We start from the raw sequence: 22477 nt of genomic DNA, 5'->3' as shown, positions 1-22477 counted from the left end.
CAAAGAGAAGGTAAAGATGTTCAATCTACCTGAAGCATCAAGCTCTGCACCTAAATCCTTTTTCTCTTCCAGCTACTTTACATTATTTTGTTAGACCTGCGTGCCTGGTACCCCCTCATCAGATACTACCAGCTTCCACAGAACAGAGCAATCACAAGGGCACCATCTCTCAAAAGCTGCCCATGAGAAGGAGAAGCAATCACCCCACAAAATATGCTCTACCTTGCTCTCTACCATGTAAATGTGAGATCTCCAGCAAAAAAATCCCAGGAACAGATCATCTCCAACCTACTGAATGATAGAAAATAAGACTAAAATGAACCATGTCACTTAGTTCTTTCCCACTCTCCAGATGTCCTCCACTATTTCTTCCAATGTACTGTTAGCTTTCTTTTTCCTTACATAAAACTTCCCTTGCTTCTGTTTCATCTGTTACTTCCCTCTCTGATCACTTGCACAATGAGAAATTTTTCTTGCTACTTTCCCCTCACAAGCCATGTTCTTCAGACCTTATGTCATCCTCTCCTCCCTGCTCTGTACTCTCCCAGCTAGTCCAGAGCCCAAGTGTATTGACCAAAAAAAGATCAGCTACAATGGCCACAGTCTCAGCAAATGAGCTGGGATTTTACCAAATACTGATGTCACTTCCCACTTCAAAGTCTGATCAAAAAGAAAAACTATGTGAATAACCACAAAAAATACTAGCCCACAGTAGCCTAAAGTGACTTCAGAACATTGCCAGTATTTTTGGACTATGAGGTAAAATGACTGGAAACGACTCTTAAAATGACTGGACGTAATGAAAAGTAAAATGTCTCTATAATGCTCTATTTGCATATATATACCTGTCTCTATTTTCATTAAATCCTCTAAAGAGAAGGTAAAAATGAGCTATACACCTCATGGAAGCAGTAACTTCAGAAAAAACTCAAGAATTATGTAGAACTAATGTTATGAAAACACCAGGAGTAAACTGAATCATTTTTTGTAGCTGTTGACTAATACCCAAAATCTGAAAAAAGTTGCAATACCATTGATGAGCAGTTTGAAAATTTTACTAATTTCTACTGTATAACCTATATGATACATCATTGATTTCTCACAAATTTATGTTGTCTTTGAGTTTAAACATAAACTAGGCATGACGTCAGTTATCCAAGACTACCAAGGACAACTACCAAGGACAATTTTTCTTATAAAACTTCAACAAAACAATAGTTTGGTCTAGAATAGCATTAAATAAATTAAATAACTCCTGTCTGAGTTCAAGAAGCATTTGGACAACGCTCTCAGGCACATGGTGTGATTTTCTGGGATGTCCTGCTCAGGTTCAGGAGTTGGACTTGATGAACCTGATGAGTCCCTTCCAGCTCAGCATATTCTGTGATTCTAAGTAAAATGCCAAACAATTTAACATATATGAATCACCAATGATGTGTAGAAAAGGCTATCCTACACATAGGGTTCCTTTGTTTTTCTCCACTATTTAACAAATAGCAAATATTCATTCATAATGCAATTACTATGGAAGATACCCTTACATTCATTCTAATTCAATGCTATCAGCACCTGTACAAAAAAGGGGAAAAAAGAAAATAAAAAAGAGCAACCAGCAAACAACTTCTTCAAATACAAACTGCACTTCCAGGAAAGTTGTGATTCAAATATTCAAATATTGTTACTAATGGTTCATGTAAGGTTTTATTCTGAAGAAAAAAAGTTGAGCAATATTTCCTGCAACAAGCCCATGACTGATTGGCAAACAATGGTAAATACATTTAGCAATGCTTAGAATCAAAATTCATGCAAGAAGAAAAACAGAGTTTAAGTTCGCTCTTAATATATATCCAAAAGCTAAAAATATCATGATTAAACTAATTCTTTCCAAATGGTATCCAAGAGATCTCTTTCTTAACTTCCTCTGCATTGCCTGGGTGGCATAGTAACAACTTAACATAGTACATTATTGGATTTTTAAACAATAGTAGAATAAAGGATGATTTTTGCTCCAAGGCAACTCACTGGGTCTAGAAGAGAATATATATCCTTATTAAGCAGTTAAGAAATGGGAGAAATATAATCCTCTTTTCTTCCTAAAGTTTTTATTGTCTTAAGAAAAAAATAAATTGTTATTGCATGTTACTAGCATGCAAAATTTCTGCAGGATCAAAAAGAAAAAGAAACACACCCAAAATCTCTGCTGAACACTGTTTTATCCAGCTTTGCTGATACTAAATGCAAGCGTTTGACCACCTCCTTCTGTAACCTGCCTGCCTGGTACAACCATAAACTGTTATCCCATTTAGTGGAGGGGCAATGAGGCACAGAAAAAACAAAGGATTACTCAAATGTGCAGAGTAAATCTTTGGCAAAGATATTAGGCAACTGGGCTATCCACAAAATTAAATCCTAAAAACTAGGTTAGATTTTTCCGCCAGACAAGTACAAAGTGATCACCACCTTCTCCAAAGCTGCATAAAAGAGATCCAGAATGTAAGTTCTCCAGCTATCCCTGTCTCATGTACAGTCCCACAGAATGCCAGATGGACTCCTGGCTGTGCTCATACAACATACAAAGTAGGACAGAGAAGTGAAGAGTCAGTTCTAGCTGTGTCTTGCTGCCAGCAAAGTAGGGGAAATGAGCTTTCTCTGCTAAGAAAATGATATCAGAACTAGATTGAGAGCTGAAGCACCTTACTGTGTACCACAGAATTCCCCAAAGTTCATCAGTTATAAATACAGAGATGAATGTTACCTGCAACTGCTGTGCATAGAAATCTGATATTTGATATATGGTTGCAAAATTAAGACTTAGAAAAATACTGTCCTATCTCACCTTTTAAGTCCATCTTGTACCCAAAAATAGTTAGAATAATGCAAACCCTTCCACACCTGAGAGTGATGCAATTCTCTTTCTCAAGACTACACTACCTGCAAGCAACAACACTAAGCAGGTCATGGTGCAATAGAGACACCACATTTGATGCTCTGAGAGCCTTTCTTTAAAATTTTTTAATCTTCCATGGTTCAGGGCAACTTGGAAAGTTCTGGGAAGACTCAAAAGCCACACACTCTGTAGACGCAGGTCACAGACCAACTCCCCAGATCAGAAGCGGAGCAACTAAAGGTAGTTATTTTCCTAGGTGGGACAATCTGTGCTACACAACAAGCCTCCTTTTCACCCAACTTCCTTTTCTTCATAGAGTACTCCTTGTCTTGCGTAACAGAGCACTGATAATCTAAGGTGAAGGACAGAACTGAACTCTACGCATAGCAATTATTCCCCTTAGGCCTGCCTGTCAAATCTGGCTGGAGATCTAGCAACAAAAACACAAAGCAGCTGAAACGAAGGAAGATGTGAGGGTAGTGGAAATCTACCAGAACATTTGAAAACTTCTACAAAGGTTTTACTTGGTTTTGCTCCTGAAGAAGGAAGGTTTCAAGGGAAGACACTGTGAATCCCAAACTCATGTACTGCAACCCTTCCAAAATTATTTGAAGTGGTGCAACATTTTTAGTATGTATGGGGTATCTTCCCTGCACTACTGAGAATCTGTATTCTCCCCGTTCACTTGTAACTCATCACATAGGCATTCTTTGAATGCTTTCCATCTCCTTCTGTCTACAAGTTTAGGTCATGTTCCCATTTTATACACAGTGCCTTTGTGTAGGATGTACTCCTCCTTCTGCTTAAATCAGTCATTCAAATTGAAGAAAGCAGCTAACTTAATCTTGAATGCAGTAATAACTTCCAACTTCTCTAAGAATCTCCAAGCAAAGTGTATTCACTTACAGGATTTCAGACCAACTGTTCATCTTGATTAATCTATTTATCAGTTAATTTTTTGCTAGAATCCTGACCTCAAGAAAGACAACGTAAGAGAGTACTTAGTGTTGCTGAGTTACAGGTTTCTTTTTTGTGTCAGGCAGAATGATGCACACAGATAGGAGGGGATCTCAAGCTTTTTTCCAGATTTGGGTGTTCCAGCTCATCCTTCTATAGCAACACCACAGAGAGTGACAGTGTTTTATATACTAATTAGCAACAACAGCTTGAATGTTGATCCTGCAAGATGCAGCATGATCTAAACTCTGGTCATGAACCAAGGAATCAAGGATGCCAAAGTCCCTCCAAAAGAGGCACAACACACTGCAAGTCTAGAGAATACAATAGTAAAAATTTCAATTAATCATTTGAGATGTACCTCTACTAATTCAACCTCCAGTACTGACAGTTTCAAAAGAAGTTTTGCAAGGGTGGAAGTTTTCCCATGAAACTTAGTAATATAGGTGTCCTTTACAGGATTACTGCCATTTGAATTTGGAAAAAAAAAAAAAAAAGGAAAGAAAGCAAGCAAGAGAAATATATGGTGCAATACCCAAGTTCTTCTCTGGTTATAACTGAGAGTAAATCTCAGCAATGATGCTGACCTGTGGGCTGCAGAGGACAAAGAGTGGAAGGAAAAAAAATATTTTGGCAAACAAAAACAATTTAGAATGAGGCAGAGAACGCAGGAAGTGATTTACTTGAAAATTCAAGGGGACTATCAAGATAAAGTCTTGTGGATTAACACCCTCAGTCTCCACTAGGGAACTCTGTATATATATCTATATATATAGCTACCATAGCAACATAAATCTATTATTAGACATTTTCACTACACGTAATGCTCTAAAGAGCAACTCCCAAATAGCCTGGTTAAAAGGCATCTAAATCTCAAAAACACACTGCATTGAGGAATGTAAAGGATTAAGATACACAACTTCCTCCAATGCTAAGATGTGGGGAATAAGCAGGTTGTAGAGTTGTTGCATAATGATCAATGGAAGCAGAATTTGGTCTCAATTAGCAAAACCTCTATCATTACAATAAACTAGCAAGGTGCAACATGAAAGTCACTGGAACGTCTGGAACACACTCCAAGCAGTGAATAAAGGTGACAAATGCTATGCACAATACAGTACAATAAGAAGGCAGCAACTGTACAGATAAAAAAGTGAGGCAGCACTTTTTCTTTTCAGCCCCATTTCAGTTATTCAATCTTTTCCCAAAGAGATCCTTCTGAGAATGCATTTTCTCCACTTTGGTCTGAAACCCAGAAGCTTATCTCTTGCATTAACATTTGACTACATTACAGTTATTTGAGCAGGGACAAGAGAGGGTACAGGGAAAGAGAGACCTTTCATGCCATGAAAAAATGAGCTCAAAGATCTTTCTGCTCACGGGGAACTCAAGCAACAAGAAACAAGGATTTTATTCAATGCTCTTAAAAGCAGGGACCAAGCTCTATAGGGTCAGTACCAAGCTTATGACTAATTTTTTGACCAGGCACAAGCAAACTTGTTGGGCAAAAATACAGCCAATCCAGTTTGAAGGGAGAAATCCTGAAATCTGTAAAGAAATCAATTATCTAGATAATTTCACTGACTGAGCAGACTCAAAATCTCCAACAGTGAAGATTCTGGAGTCAAGTAATTTAAGTCTCTTCCCTTCTGTAACTCATGCCTACTACCTATTGTAGTACGTACCATAAACACAAAGATGAGACTATTCCTTTCCTGTTTGCCACACTCTTTTATAAGAAATCCATGTCTGTTGGGGATTTCTTCACAGGCTTCTCTTCTTTAAGCAATGCAAGACCACAAGTTAACATTTATCAAATAATAAAAACAATGAGATTCTTTATCTGAACCATGTGCCTGAACCAGTGCCAATGAATGCATTCATACAGTAAGACTGTGACCTACAGCATTACAAGCAATTCAGTATGCAAAAAGATGGTTTATCAAAGCAAAAGTACTGGAAGGGGATTTGAATCCACTAGGTTCTGGTGAACTTTCACTGCAAGCATTATGTAACCATAGAATTATTCTGGCTGGAAGGGACCTTGGGATGTCTCTACTCAAACCTCCTGCTCTAAGCATGTTCAACACGAAACTGAGATTAAGTTTGCTCTGAGTTTTTTGGCCAATTAGGTTTTGAAAACTCCCAGGGATGGAGATTCCACGGCGAAGAGTTCATGGTCTCATCATTAGAACTCAAAGGGAGTGAAGCAGAGATATTTCACACAAAATAACACTAAGTTTTGCAGTAGATAAAAGGCTAAGATTACCCTCCTCATTGCACATTAGAGCCTTTGAGTTATTTGGTCTCTTTGCACTTCCAGGGCACCTCCATGCCCTCAATGCCTTTTTATAGGTATAGAAATAATGATCAGAAAGACTGTCATTGAAAGACTGAGTGAGAGTTTGGTACCTAAATAATTTTAAAATCCTGTTCCGAAGTATCTTGTTCAACATTGTACAAAATGCAATTGGAAAAGAATAAATCTGAGCCTCGTTCTTCTGTAGACAGCTGAAGTGAAGTAAATCACTTCAGTGACCACTGAATGAAAGACTAACCTCATTTTTCCTCCTTCTTCACATCGGAAAGTAAAGACATACTATGAAAACATGGCACAGTTGAATATACTCCAGATACTCAGTCTGAGATCTCATTTCGTATCACAATCTGATTTCCTAAAGCAATTCCTCTTGTTCTCCATTCTGTTACTTGATAAACAACAAAATTACCTGCGGTAAAATTTTCCATGCTGCAAATGCAAATGTTCTTAAGGAGATTATAACCTATTGTAGCATACTAAGAAAGAAAAAAGCCAACTCCTGGAGACCTCACTGAAAAAAACAGAGAAACTTTTTTTTTTTAAATCCAAAAAGTGCCACTCCTTCTTGGCAATTTTGCTAGCTGTCTGGAAAATGGAATCAGTTGTCATGGAAGTATCCATAAAAGAGTTCTACCTGTTAAGAGAAAAAATATCAGCTCTTGAATTATAAATGAAGAATTTCACCTAAATCTCAAAATCTTCAGACACCAAGAAATGGCACAGAGGCTCTGCAAATCACTCACACGTGCACAGAACGGAGAGGAGACTCTTATGCAGATGGGCCATGGGTCAGTGGCTATACAAACCAACAGAGAAAGTGAAGAGGGGCAAAAATTCCCATGGAAGGCAACTGCAGCTGCAGTCTTGCTTATGCCATCTCCTGAAGAAAGCAAATTGGGTTTAGTTTTCCCAACCCTTGCAAAATAATCTCTATGATTAATACACATACACAGATATACTGAAGAGAAGGGAGAAAGCTAACTCTGGGATCTACTGAAGACATTTAGAATAACTATAAAAAGTGAATTGCAAGTACATTTTACACTGTTTAGTATTTTCAAAATTTTAAAATTAGTTTCAGAACTTCGACCAGAAGTATCTTTTAGACTTAGCTCTTCGATTTCAACCTTATTTTAGAAGTCCCTAAATTTCTGTGGAACTTTTTCCCACAGTGGCAGATGCCATTATGCAAACTCAAAAGCATGACCTCCCGGTCCTCATTTCCTGACCAAGACAAGGAATCTGTTGCCTGAGTCATCTCACAGGTTCTGAACACATATTACGTTACTTTGCAAGTGTCCTTCATTTTGAAAAAAAAAAAAAACCCAACCAGATGATGAGCTGGTATGAGGCAGACAAGTCATCTGAATTGAGAGAAACTTGCTGATTGATACCAGCTGACAATCTGGTCCAACGTGTTACCCAAGAACATCTGCTTTACAAACAACCCATTTGTTCCGCCAGGAACAAACACAGTTTTCAAATGGATACACTGGGCTGCAAAGCCACAAGAAATTAAGGTAAAATTAAACACATTTGCATGCTTTTTCTGTCAAGAAAGTTACCACCATGAAAGATTTAAGTATTTTCATTCTCTTCTTTTTTGCACTACCTCTGCTAAGATTCATTCTTGAACACATCTGAATCAACCATAAGGAGAAAGAAAAAAAAGGAGAAAATTGTATCAAATCAACTTACTTTCAAGCAAGACCACAAAACCTAAAGGATCTGGCTAGTTGTGACAGTATTAGTCACATGAAACTATATATCCTGGATTTATCAAAAGATAAAGCCCAGAGGCTCTACAGCAGGTTAGGATGTGCACATCATCTGTGTTGAATTCCATGTCAACCTTCTATTGAAATCCATTCCTGAGTATGACACAGTGTTACAAAGCGTCGTGTTATTCAGGCACTTTTTCCTGGATTCTCAAATTCCAAGCAACCCCTGAGCATTTTTCCAGAAAGATGTTAACCCTTACTCTATCCCTTAAAATAAAAGCTTTTTTCAAATGACTGCAATGGCATAGCTGTGGATAACTTCCCAAGGCAGGCTGGTATCTCAAGTCTCCAGATTATCTTTTTGGGTTCATCTGTTGGTGGTGGGTGCTGCCCTTGCTATATCAAAATACCTGAAGATTCAGCAAACCATTCAGAATCCAAGAACTTCTTATTTGGAAACAAAACTAAAGTTATATGCATTACACTGAATTTAGACAGAACAAAGAATCTATGAGAACTGCAAAGACTGAAAAGAACTAAGGCTTACAAAAAGAAGTCCTTCAACAAGTACGTATATAACAATAATCGGATTGGAAAGAATTTGCCAGAATGAGTCCATAGCTTGCTTAATGTTTTGATGACGAAAAGTGGAGTTCCAGTCATTTGCTGAGCATGTCTGTGTTCCTGTGAGCCTGTCTGCTGCTGGGAACACCAGGAGGGAAGAGAGGAGGGGAAAGAATAGCTGTCCCACACTTGACTGGCTCTTTTTCTTCTCAACAGTGCTCACTTTCTACTCCTAAACAACTGTCAGAAGTATGCCAGTAACTTCTTACTTGATCTTTCCCCACTTTGAAAAGTTAACAGGCAGTTTGTGTCATCTTTGATTAGCATATGCATTCTGTCCCTTACCCATCCTTGAGCATCCATCCCAATTTCCAGGGCAAAAAGTAATGTCCAGGTCACTCACCCCTAACATCTGATGCAAATAATAATACTGTAGCCCTTGATTATAAAGCAGGAAGGTCTTCCCGAACAGCCATACATTGAGGGAGAGCCAGAAAAACTGAAATGAAACAGAAACAGTGGATTGTAAGTGAAAGTTACATGTGCAAACTTTTCAGTGTCCATTTCATTCATCAAACTCATAGGTCTGCAGTTTCAGAAACATATGTAAATGAAATGGGAAAGAAAACCTCAAGCATATAGTGTTTTTTAAAATATTAAAAGGAAGAGCCCCTATGTGGGCAATTTTCACTTTTATTGAACTTCACAAAACTTTTTGTATCTTAAGACAACCGAGGGCTGGCAAAGCACCCACGCACAAGCCACTACACCAAATCTTTAGCTGGATGTTGCAGTCAAGAGACTCAAAGAATAAAAACCAGCAACAAGGAGACAAAGGAAGAAAGAACTTGACCTCCAAGAAGCCGCATCCTCTCACCCAAACTTTCCCAAAGAGAGGCTAACAAAGAGCAAGCACACGCACAGCGTGTGCCGAGCCCGGCAGGGCAAGGACGCCGGCACTGTCCCGGGCCATGGCACCGGCGCGCATCCATCCCTGCCAGCCGCGCACCGGGACGCGCACGGAGCACATCCCACGCATCCGCACGGTGTCCCTGCCCCGCACGGTGTCCCTGTCCCACTGCCGCACGCCGGGCACGGCAGGATCCCCGCACCGCGCCGGGACGAGGCGCCCCGGCAGCGCGGACCCTCGGGGCAGCCCCCGGGCCACCCGAGCCGCCTGCCAGCACCCCCGCGGCCCCTCCTGTGCCTCCTCCGCGGGTCGGCGCCGCCGAGGGGACCCCCCCGGGGCCGCCCCTACCAGGAAGAGGTGCTTGCTCCCCTCGTTGGCCAGCCAGCTCCTCCAGGACAGCGCCATAGTGCGGGACGCCCGCGGGGCAGCACCGAGGGTGGGGGGGCGCCGGGCGGGCGGGCGAGCCCTCCTTTTCAGCCGGGCCGAGCCGCCCTCCCCTCTCCCCACCCCTCACCCCCGCCCTGTCTTCCGGCCGCCGGGGCGTAGCGCTCCGGCCCCGCCGCGCCGCCGGCCGGCCCTCGGCTCCGTGCCGCCGGCGCTGCCCCTTTGTCCGCGGGAGCCGCAGCGCAGCCGCCCGGGGCTCGGCGGGGCCGGGGGGCTATCCTCGGAGGGCAGCCTGCCCTGCCCGGCTCCGGTGCGGCCGCTTCCTCGCATCCCCCACCTTGGGAAGCGCGTTTCCCCGCAAAGAATCCCGTCCGTGGGGATCCCACTTACCCCAATCCCCCCATCCCCGCCCGGGCTGAAATGTGATACAGAAAGCAGGAGGGAGCGGGGGAGAAGCCGTGCACGCAAGTGCTCTGCAGTTCGGGTGAAACAAAGACGTTGTCCAAGAAACTACTGTTCGGGCAGTACGTGAGGCCCTCGAAAGCCGGGAAGGGACAGGCTGTGTTAGTGATTTAAAGTCTGATCCTGCTCCATCAGGTGTCCCTGGAGAGCACTGCAAGAGGCCGCCTCCGGTGTGCCGGCACGGCGGCTGTGCAGTCGAGCAGCAGCCAAGCAAAAAGGGGCTACGGGCAACTCCACATCCACTGTCCAGAGTCTGGATTGCTACACTTTGTAACCAGTCTGTTTTAACTGGTGGTCACACTGTTCAATTTGGGTTTGGGGAGGGTGGGCTTTGAGGGAAAGCTGCACCGGATAGTGATTTTTATATTCGGAAAAAACTTTCCAAAAAATGTTTTTTGCTGGCAGTTTTCAAACACAATAACCCACGTGAGTCAGTGGAACAGTTCCACCAGGCACTGTGTTGCTCCTTGAGATAGCCCCAGCAGTGGCAGCTGGTAGAGGAGCAAGGCTGCTTTTCTGGGAAATGCCAAGTCCAAGGAGCAGTGCTGAGAAGTCTCATCCAGTCCTGTCTGAGCTGGCTCTCTCTCTCTTACGATCTGCAAAGTTTCTATTTTTTGAGCTCCTCATGAGCCGCACACCAAGGGTCCAGAGAAGAATGGAAGGGGGCCAAGTGCCATCTTGCCGCAGTTCAGGTAAAGGTGGAGAGAGTGTCTGACCCATGTATGGCCCTGACAATAAAATACTACAGGTAGGGCGTGGAACCTTGAAACTCAGTTGAGGGTATTTTTGCTGCAGCAGGAGCTCTGACTGAAAAAGTAGCAGGATTTCTGTGGCTGCATGAAGTTTTAGGTGAAGTTTTGGAATAGCAGGACAGAGGATTACATCTATTTTATATCATCTAATGACACTAAAAGTAGAACTAGTGAAAGGGGAAATATATATTTTGAATTTAAGACTCAACAGAACCATAGTTTGATGCCAGAAAAGCCCTAAAAGAAGAAGAAATAGTATAGGTTATTTTTCTTGTTTGCTATTTCTGTTCACTTCCTTGCTCTTGGTGTAATGCTAATGAAAATGGAAGCTGCTTACAGAGAAGCAGATGATGAATCTTCTCTGGACAAGCATGTCAATGCTGGAATGGCAGAAAATAAAACTTGTAGGATATGTCAGGCCTAATAACATGGGGTCTTGGCCAAAACTTAAGCAGAGGAAGCACAAACAAAACGAAAATAATTTGTCCATGCTATATTTGCCCATTAGAAATGGTTCCAAAAATCAGCTTATGCAGGATTTGACTGCCCACTCACTAGAAGCTGATGACTCATGAGCCAGCACTTCACTGCCTACTTACAAAGTGCTGGAAGGCATGTGGAGCACATGACTCATGCTCGTCCACATTGGATCCTACATCATATCTAGGTACAGACCAAGGAATGTGTTTTTGTAGAAAACATCCCTATTTTCCTTCTCCCTGGAAACAGCCAAGGACTTTGAATCATTATCCCAAGAAGAGTCTGGCAGGGACCAGTGCCACACTAATACATCTACATTCTTCCTCCATAGAAAAAGCTGAATTTGAAAGTGTACAAATGATGCCTTTCCAAAGATTTCTGGATGTTCTCTGTCTTTGTTTTCAGTTTTAAACCATCCCAGATGTATATGAGCATGTTTGCTAAACTTATTGGTGAGAGCACTCAGAAATGGCCATAAACACTAGTTATAATCCAGATAATTAGAAAAGTTACAATATGACTCTCAAACATCATTTGAGCTTATTTCTTCTCTGCTTTGTGAATATTCATCCTCTAATTGTGACAGTCTTTGTGCTTTGTCCTAACAACTGGACAGACTACTGTCAGGCAGCCCCTCTGTATTTGGTTTGCATGGCCAGGTTCTGGTTGTGAGGGGTTCTGCAGGGTTTTCTTCTGTGAGAAGTTGCTGGAAGTTTCCTCCATGTTCAGCAGAGACAATACCAAGAGGCTCCAAGACACATGTGCCACTGGCCGAGGCTGGGCCAATCAGAAATGGTGGTAATGACTCTGTGATAGCATATTGAAGGAGAATAATAAAAAACAAAATTACTGTGCAAATGTAGTTGGTGCTCCAGACACCGAAGATGACATTCCCCTGCGGTGCAGAGTGTGGAGAAACAGCTGTCCTGGTTCAGCCCATGGAGGTCCACAGGGATTCAGAGATCCACCTGCAGCACATGGAGGATCCCACGCTGGAGCAGGTGGATGCCTGAGAGCAGGCTGCGAAGCCATGGAAGACCCTTGGTGGAGCAAGCTCCTGGCAGGGACCTGCAGATCCATGGAGAGAAGAGCCCATGCTGGAGCAGGTTTCCTGGTAGGATTTGTACCCTGTGGGGGACCCACACTGGAGCAGCCTGTCCTTGAAGGACTGCACCCCATGGAAGAGTGATCCGCATTGTAGCGGTTTGTGTAGAGCTCTTGCTCATGGGATGGTTGCTTCTCGTTGGAAAAGTTCATGGAGAATTGTCTCTCATGGGAGGGACCCCATGCTGGAGCAGGGGAAGGACTCCTCCCCCTGAGCAGAGACATAATGACCATAACTCGCTTTCCCCATCTGCCTGTGCCACTGGAGATAGAACTTGGAAATAAGGAGGGGTGGGGGAAGGTCTTATTTTACTTTTCATTATCCTGCTCTGGATTTATTAGTAATAAATTCAATTACTATCCCATATTCTAGTCTGTTTTGTCTGTGACAGTATTTGGTGAGTGATCTCTCCCAGTCCTAATCTCAACCCATGAATCCTTTGTTATATTTTCTCTCCCCTGTCCAGTTGCAGAGAGGAGTGATAGAGAGGCTTTGGTAGGTGCCTGGGATCCTGCCAAGGTCAACACACTACACCCTCAGAGAAACTCAACATAGAGTTTCTCTGATAATGTTACTTCTACTGCATCAGCAAAGCCACTCTGACTGCATGGCCGACTTCCAAGTCTACTTCTCATCAACATCCTCTACACTCAAATCTACTCTCTGAAAGTTAATGTTGCAGACACCCAATACACTTTCTTGTGCTGGAATTCTGCCTGTGTACCTGAGAGTGATCCAGATTCAAATAATCTAAACTCCCAAGTGTCTCCTTCTGTCAGTGTATTGTGACTGTCCTGCAAGTTCCTCCAGTGATGGCACGTGTTGTGAGCACAACACTTTGTCCTTCCAGTGTGGAGAGTGATCCAGGGCACCTCATCTTCTGCTCTGTTGCAATCTAGATTTAGGCAGACAGGCCCTTAAACTCTACATGCATCCCTAAGGGAGTTTGTCCAGTACGCCTTCTCAGAATATTTACCCTTAGCACTGAGATCATGGGAGGAGAAGGAAATGTTGGCACTGACTTCATTGCAGAGAACAGGAAAAGTGCAGATTCTGCATGACAACTGAGTGATTACAATGTTTGCCCAGTAGTGGGAGAGCTGGACCTTTCTCAAAGAGCTGAAGCCATTGCATTCACATCCTAGGAAAGTTTTCTAACCACTGCTTTTCACTGGGGTCAAAGAAGGAAACAATCTCCAAGTGAGCCACTGTGCAGCCAGGATTGCAAGAGAGAGGGGTCAGAGAAAATCACAAAACAATGCTGGCCAAATGGTAACAGCGCACTAAGGAAGAGAGAGGATCATCTAGGAAGAGAGGACTTAGGATGCCAGTTCATCTTTTGTTTCCATTGGAAGAAAAAATGTGGAACAAATTTCAAAATTCAACATGTTTATGAGAAAACTGCAATCGCAGGAGAAACAGGTTTTCCCACAAATGAATTTGTATTTCTTGGAAACTTTCTCATTAAATTTAAGCTACATGCTGTTTACCTTTATCATTTTTCCTATAACTCCAGCGTGTAGTCACAACATAAGGGTAAAATAGCAATCAAAGTGTATGTCACTGTGAAGATCTGTGCCATGTGAGTAATATCCTGTGCAATGGCATATGGCTTTTATGGCATTACATGTTGTATCATTTCTTTCCCTTTTTGAAACTGGATCTTTACATTTGCTGCATACCACCAGATCAGCTTGCTTTCTTGTATGCTCCGTGATGGAGTTAGAGGCCTCCCTAGGGTGAAATGCTTCTCTAGGTTTGGGTGACAGCCAAGTTTACTAATTTCTGTGAAGCTACAGTGATTCATCGTAATGCATTATTTGCTGCTGCCTTAGCGTCTAGGAGTATTAGGCATGGCCCAGGCCCACAATTTACCTTAATAGAAAGGTAAAATTTATGTCCAAAGATTTCAAATAAAAAGCCAGACGACAACAACAGATGGAGTTTTGATCCTCAGTTATTGTAGACATGGCAAAACTGGCAGGAAGGCATGAGTCCACTGGTAGCATTAGCAGGCTGTGTTTTGCTTTCAGTGAACTCCCTTAAACCAAGCCATACAGCCATTGCTCAGCTCCATGCTACAAATTAAAAAATATGAGGGGAGGTCCTACAGTATTTTGCCCTCAAATAACCTCCTACACATTCCTGATTCAAAGAAAGATAGCATGAAAACTCCAACACACGGCACCATCATTCATCACAAAAGAATGCAAGCACATAGCACATGGGGAAAATGTGTATAATAAATACAGCTGGAGTGCATTCCATGACAATTTGAGAGAAATGTCAGTTATATTTATTTTTCCAACTATTTGCAAGATTTTCTTGAACACTTACTAGAGAATTGAACCACAGATCTATGGATCATCAACACACAGCATCTTACTGCTTTAGAAAGCTTTTAGATCCAGTCCACCTTCCACTGAATTTATTGGCCTTTCCTTGATTTTGCTGTAAATGGAGACCAGGTCTGAGAATAGTACAGGGGTTAAAATGTACACAGGATTTATTTTAGCAGTTAAAGGAGCTATTATATTCCCCCAAGCTGGCATTTCAGAGGTTCTCAGCCAATTATTCCTGTATTTGGCCAATCAACTCTGTTTGAGTTCTTTGAAAAGAAGACACCAAGCTGTTAACTGCAACTCTTGGAGTGGGACCAGCCATCTGATTCCTTATCCACCAAGTGGTCCATCCATCAGATCCATGTCTCCCCTGTTTAGAAAAAAGGATCTTATGCGAGACAGTGTCAAATGCTTTGTGCAAGTCCAGGCAGATGACATGAGTTGCTCTTCCCTTATCCACCAACACTGTAACCCAGTCATAGAAAGCCAACAGGTTTGTCAGGCACAATCTGCCTTTAGTGAAGCCATGTTGGCTGTCAGCAATCACCTCCTTGTTTTCCATGTGCCTGAGCATAGGTCCCTGAAGGATCTGCTCCATGATCTTGGTGGGTGCAGAGATGACAGTGACTGGCCTGTAATTCCCTCTGTCTTCCTTATTTCCCTTTTTTAAGAGTGGGGGTTATGTTTTCTGTTTTCCAGTCAGTGGGGGGAACTTCACCAGCCTGCCACAATTTCTCAAATGGGATGGGAAGTGACTTAGCCACTTCACCCATCAGTTCTCTCAGGATCTGTGGATGCATCTCATCAGATCCCATGGACTTGTGTATCTTTAGGTTCCTTAGGTGGCCTTGAAGTTGATCTTCTCCTACAGTTGAGTGGTTCTGCATTTTCCCAGTCTCTGCCTTTGTATTCCTTGATTTGGGTGGTGTGTCTGGAGCACTTATTGGTGAAGACTTAGGCAAAGCTATTGTGTTAGCCAGTTTAATTACAGCACTGCACTCAATGTTATTAATGCTTCCAGACCATGAATAAAAGCTGTTGCACAGAGTGGAAAAGAAGTTACTGAACAATCACATTAACACACTACCACTGAATATCAATCCATTTCCAGTATTTATTAAAAAGGTGATATCCCTCAAAGAGAGACCAGATCTTTGGTGGAATCATTAATAGTCTTTGAGTCTTTGAACAATCCATGAGCTAAGAAAGTAACTGGTCAAGAAAGGCCTCATATCATCACACTTGCTGCTCAGGTAGAAAGGGAGAGCTGATTAAGAGCATGCAGCAGTAACTTAAGACAAGAGATAAAGCATGTTTGGTAGCTCACATCCAAAGGTGGAGTAGTGCATGCTAACATTGTGTCAGGGTGGATCATTCAGTGCCAGGACACTAAAGACAATGCCAAGTAATCTGCAGTATCCAAGTTTTGCAGGGCACTAATCAAGAAAACATGAGTCTCAATTAATTGAAAAAAAAAATTAAACAGTTATGGTACAAACTCCAGCTCTTATAGTTTACAGTCCATAGTTTACAGAAACTCTTAAGGTCTACAACATCCAAAAACTTGCTTATGCAAACATCATAAGTATCAACGTTGAGTAAACACTCATAATTCCTTAACTGTTAGAAAGAAACATTTTTCCTTGGAAAGAATATAAAGTTAAAAGCATCAAGACTGCAGATCTGAGAGGCTGGCACGTTATTCTGCATTAACTCTGCCAAACTAGTGTTTGCACTTGTACTGCAGTGTTAGCTCAGCAGGAAAAAAAAATGGAAAGGTGGGGCAAGGGAGGGCATGAAGCAAACAAAGGATATCTGAGAAATAAAGTTGTCTTCTACCTATGATTACAAAAAAACAAATCAGAAAAGCAGTTTTGATATAGCAAGATAAAAAGTGACCAGATTTTAGTCAGATATTCCAGATATTACAAGTTCCTACCTGAGGCAGAGATCATTCTTTGTCTATTCACATTCTCACATGTCACAGTCCTCTATAATAAAGTTCAGTGGACAACTTTATTTCTCTTATTTACTTTGGGGTTACGTTTGTCTTTTTAAAACGTACTTGAGTGACTCATGTAGGTAACTTCTATCGAAGTCCACTGCTGCCTGTATATTTGAGAAAAAAGTTCACATGGAGATGCAAAGAAGAGTTGTTCAGATACATCTTTCCTAATTACTCTGCCTTTAAAAGTTTATTTTCTGAAGATGCCTTTAGGTTTCCTTCAAGGTGCATCTTGTTGCCAGTACTGATAGGCAGCCTGAAGTGCAATACATGTATATGGGCAGAGATAAAAAAATCTCTGAATGTCCACGTGAAGGTGAAGGCCTGAAGCAGCACCAGAAAAAAAAAAAAACCACACAAACCAAACCAAATCAACAACAACAACAAACAAAAAACCCACAAAAACAAGCAAACAAAACAGGAAAACAACAATGACAACAAAAACCAACCAACCAGAAAACCAACACAAAAGCACATAAGCAAAGACTGGAACCTGTCATGACAGTAGTACAAAACTCAGGCAGAAAAGTTGATTGTCCCTTGCATCTGCACTTGCTGGGGAGCTGAGTAGTAATGCAGACTCTTGCAGAAAGAGCAAGATTTGCTCAGTTTGGAGAGAAATGGTGGTATGGGATTCAGTCAGACAAAGTAGTTATGGTTGGAGGTAAAAATGTAAACGCGAATGAGGCAAAGCACTCTACCAGCCTTTAAATAAAGGAGAACACCAGTCTGTGAATAAATATTTATACCCTGGTCATGGTTAAATTTAGCCCGGAAATTAGACAAGGTGCAGGAATGCAGTGAAACAGCTTTCCAGTGAGAGTAGTGAGAAAAAAAATAGAACTTGTTAGGTGTTAGAGCTGCATTGTTTTATGAAAATGACTGTATAATATCTCTCAGAGTAAGTGGAAGACTATTAAATGATCCAGTTTCAGAAAAGGCCTTCCACTCCAAACAGATCTTCCAGAAATCACCATAATGACTGGGAGATGCCACCCAGGGCTCCCACCAACCAGGCATGCTTCTGACTTCACTACTCCTTCCAGTTTCACTAGCAGGTTTTTGTGTCAGAATTGCTAATTTTGCTCTGGTGTTTTATTTTTAATTTAATATTTAACACAACATTTCTCTCTCTTTCTTTAAATTAAAATCCTCTTTAACTTTCTCAAGAATGTAGTTCTTATTTTCTGAATTATAGGCCTTGCTCCGGAGTTCAACTATTTTTGTAAAAGCAATAGTTTAATTTTCTTGATTGATAATTAATTGCACCACAAATTTAACTCATATTTCTTCCTTAGTATGACCTACAAAGGAAATCCCATAATGTCAGAGGATCCCCACCCCTGTTCAGTTTTATGAAGTCACTACATGTGGAACTTTCAGGGGATCATGTTGCATTTAGTGCTAAGACAAGGTAAACAGTAAGAGGAAAGATAGTTTAGAGAAGAAAGATTGTGAACATTTTGGAGAAGATTATAGGGGATAGACTCGAATCCGCTGTTTTATTCAATTAGGCTCTCATCCAGTAAAGGTTTTAGTCACACATTTAACTTTAAAAAAAAAATACGAGCACTGAGGTCAAGCCTAACTTTGCTTACAGTTAAGTAAAGGGATTTCTTTTCTCAGTGAGGGCTTTCAGCACATATGTAACCTCTTTGTTGAACCAAAGTCTTGCAGAGGAGTAAATGGGAAGCAACATTGCTGAGGTGCATGGAATTATGTCAGTTAGACTGGGCTAAAAAAATGTGGCTTGTAGTTCTCCTTGTTCTCCCTATTCTGAGTAACAGAGCCGGTTTTAGTAGAGAAAGCCATTTTGAAAAACCTTGACACAAAATGCTGCTGACTTGAGAACCTTTATGTTGAATGCATTTCACGTTTAACAACACATTTAAGAGTTATTGAATATCAAGAGGCTTATGATTTGCTTATAAGTATTGATATTTTCATTTTTTCAGAATGTGCCATTCTTTTGAAAAGTATCTAGGTAGAAAATTAGGACAAGACTTATCAGAAACTTTCTTGTGCTGTTTTATAAACAGTCTTCTGGGAGAAGCTGAAAGTCTCCTCACTGTATAATAAGATCTTATATTAGAGTTAATGTTCTTTATTCTTCAGGAGTCACCAGCATTATACAAACCCTTGCAAATTAATGAAACACAGTTTCTGGTGAGGCCGTTTTAACTGAACCTACGGACAGCATCGTGAAAGGTGAGCCTGGAGTCTGTGTGAGACCAATTCCACAACTGAGAAATAAAAATTCTTCAATGGTAGTTGGCCCCCCTCAGTTATGCAGTGAGTGAACTATTTCCACAACCATTTAGTATCCCCCCAACTATGTTCTCTTTTTCCTTATTTGTGCAGTGCCTCTGAGAGCTTTGCTGCAGTCACCTTTCTGTATTGCAGGTCCAAAATACGTTGGCCAAAGCCTTCCCCCTGGCAACAGGCCAAAGGCTTCCTCCTGGCAACAGTACCATTATGGATTATGTTAAGCTTCACTGAACCTAAGGGCCTTCCATTCCCAAACCAGCTTCCATTCCCTCAACTGAGAGAAGCATAAGAAGTCACTGAGGTCCATCAACAAAAAAGTTGTTGAAAATAAATACTCCCAGATAAGAGGCATGTTAAAAGGCATGTGTGACAAAGCTGAATTTTTTGCAGGGCAGAGTTTGCTACATATTGATTGAGAAAAATATACATTTGCACATGAATATGTTGCAGGATGACAACAAAATAAACAAATGGAAGAAATAGAAAAGCTGTGACACCTTCAACAAGAGTGTAAAGATTTGTAGCTGATGAAAAAAAGCATGGAATGCACAGGAAGATAATATTGTTTGTTACTGGATGCCTTGCTAGAAAAATATAAATGTATGTTCTTTATGAAGTAACACTTTTTGCAAATACTGTATCAAGAAGTGCTTGATTTCTTCAAGCATGTTTTCTTTGAACATTTGTGCTTTCTGCAAGTCTAGCTTCTCTGATTAAAAAAAATAGAGGAGTAGCACAGATATTAATGATATATTTTCTTCAATTCATGTACATACAAATTTCAGTAATGAATTGCTCAGTAATTCCAATTTTCATCTTAAGGAAAATATATAACTTTGAAAAAAATGCTCTTGTTCCACTGAACAAGAACTCTTCTTGTCATTATTCGTCCTTTTTTGTGTGAAGTATTGTGAACAATTTATACACTAGAATAGATTAATAACATTTACTAAATTATTCTGGACTTTTGGAATTACATCAGTAATTCCTCCTTACTTGGTCATTTGTTGCCTGAAAGCAGTTTCCCTCTTTAAATGTTATTAAAAAGGAAAAGTGTTGTTTTGGTTTTTTTTTCTCACAAATTCAGTTTGAAGTACATTAAATCATTTAAATAGTGAATGATATTCTTGAGTATTCTTGAGCAGATTTTTTGGATGTTCTTTTATTGCCCTGTACACTCAGTGGAATTTTATCTGTTGTTGCCTGCTTTGGAAGGCAAAAATGTGAATTGTGGTATCAAGTAAACAGTTCATATTAATTATTTTTCAAGAATTTAGAGTGAAAATATTTACAGAGATGTTTAAAATCCAAAGGTCAATAAACAGCACATTTTTCAATAATTTAATGCAAAGCTAATTTTGCTATTTGATTAAGAAACATGAGGGGAAGGTGAAATATGCTTGCCAGGAATGAAATGCATTTACATTTTCCTTCCAGTAATGGTAATGGACTGAGATCAGAGGCAAAAAGAAATAAACAAACAAGATATAGTCAATTTTCTGTGAAAATGAAAAACATTTTTCTGTAATTAATTTGCTTCCCAAAGGAAATAAACTTTTCAGTTCAGTGCCAGAGTCTTTCATCAGATAACATTCCCCAGCATCTACAAGAAGAGTGCTGAAACACTAAGGTACTGGCTTTTTTAAGTATGTAAATCTATGAGTTTATTTGACAGGAATTAATGCTTTCAACAGGAAAAAGCTAGTTCAGCATAAAATTATTTGTATAAGCTGGTTGCTGTTCACTTTGTTTCTCAATGGTTCTCTCCTTTCCTTGTCTTGCTACATAATGGGGAAGGAAAGGACAGATATTGTAATAGTTCTCTGCAAGTAGAGCTACACGTGACCTAGACTGTCCTTTTTCCACCAAGACATGCTTTCTTGAGTAATCTGAGGACCTGAGCTACCTATTTAAAATTTCCAGACATATGGCAATTTGATCAGTTTATAACGGTAAGTTTTAAACTATTTTTTGGAATTAGGCCCTGCATGGAGGGGTTTTTGTGGGTTTTTTGTGGGGGGTTGTTTGTAGGTTGATTGGTTGGTTGGTTGGTTGGTTGGTTGGTTTTTTTTTGGTGCTGCTTTTTGCTGTTGGTTTTTTTTTTAATGATCGTTTCACTCCAATTAATTAAAACCAATTAATGAATCCCAGATCACTGAGGATGGCCATTATATCTCAAACTTATCGAGTGGCATCTAATATTGAGCCCATGTGTTCTGTTCTCAGTCCAAGGAGATTTGGTCTTGTATTTCCCTACCACCAGTTTCCAGGGTAGGCTGGAGTGTGGACATGCCACTGAAACGCTCATCCAGTGCACTAAATGATGCAAAATTGAGGCAGCAAAAAGGAAGAAAAGCACAAATAATATTTTTACTCTGCTGTGGTGGAAAAGCATAAATAAAAAGTATGAATATGCACTTGCAGTCCCAGCTCCTTGCATTGCTGCTGAGTAGAACATTAACAAGCTAACACCACTCGTGAAAAACAGATGCTCCTTAAATTAGTTCACCAGATGCTTACCTTCTTCCTTTGTGTGTGGTGTCACACTGTTTCAGTAGAAGCAGGTGGATTCAAAAAATTGTGTATTTGTATTAGTATTTAATGAATGTTTTAATTTGAGATACAGAATTTCACAGTGCCATGCTTCTGCCATGCTGTGATATATTTCAAGAATATGTGATAAACGTTTGCAAGGCATTAAAAAATATTACAGGCAACGTTATGTTTTTCCCAAACAAGATTTTTATAGTTTCCATTTTAGAGCAAATTTGGCAGATAATTTTCATTGTGATTCAAAATACCAATGTCTTCTGTGAAAAAGACCTTTGCTTTCCTTTCTTTTCCCAACCCCTCAAAAACCTCAGTGATGGGCAGTAAAGGAATGCTGTAGTAGTAGAAGTTGCCATGGGCAGAATGGAAGCTTCAGGCAAAATTTATCAGGTAGAACCTCTTGTGTCACGAGGTGCAGAAAGGACCCCCTGGTTTTCCAAACTCCGTCTCAGAAAGAAGCCTAGGTGCAGCTGCATCCAATGCTACCACCAGAGTTTGTCAAAGGCTTATGTCTAAGGCATTGTAATATGTGTAATTGATCTTTTATGAGATTTTGTCTCACAGGATTAAGGATGGCAAACCAAATGTATTTAAATTATTAAAATATATGATCGATCGAAATGGATGGTGGTAAACTAGACTAGACTAAAAACCTTAATCAGAGTTATTTACTACACACTATAGATAGCTACAGCTACTAGTGTAGTGCACTTAATTGGTGCAATGTTGAAGCAATGATATTAAAGATAGCAAAATAATTATTAAGTAGA

General features: G+C 40.6%; 1 protein-coding gene across 2 annotated transcripts in view; it reads right to left on the bottom strand.

Moving 5' to 3' along the window:
- The window catches only part of NOX4 (NADPH oxidase 4), a 112695-nt gene extending 102839 nt beyond the window's left edge, over window positions 1–9856 (bottom strand). Inside the window, exons 1-2 of one of the 2 annotated variants that reach the window (XM_085065300.1) lie at window positions 9708–9856; window positions 8853–8948 (exon numbers count right to left, since the gene is read on the bottom strand). In XM_085065300.1, the coding sequence (XP_084921426.1) occupies window positions 8853–8948; window positions 9708–9764 (153 nt within the window). In that variant the 5' untranslated portion in view covers window positions 9765–9856. The remainder of the gene's footprint in view (window positions 1–8852; window positions 8949–9707) is intronic. The other variant, XM_085065308.1, reaches the window with a different exon arrangement.
- Window positions 9857–22477: the final 12621 nt, after the last annotated feature.

Source organism: Lichenostomus cassidix, chromosome 1 (genome assembly GCF_008360975.1).
Source record: "Lichenostomus cassidix isolate B80296 chromosome 1, HeHo_3.0, whole genome shotgun sequence".
Lineage (NCBI taxonomy): Eukaryota > Metazoa > Chordata > Aves > Passeriformes > Meliphagidae > Lichenostomus > Lichenostomus cassidix.
This window is presented reverse-complemented; position numbering and strand designations above follow the sequence as displayed.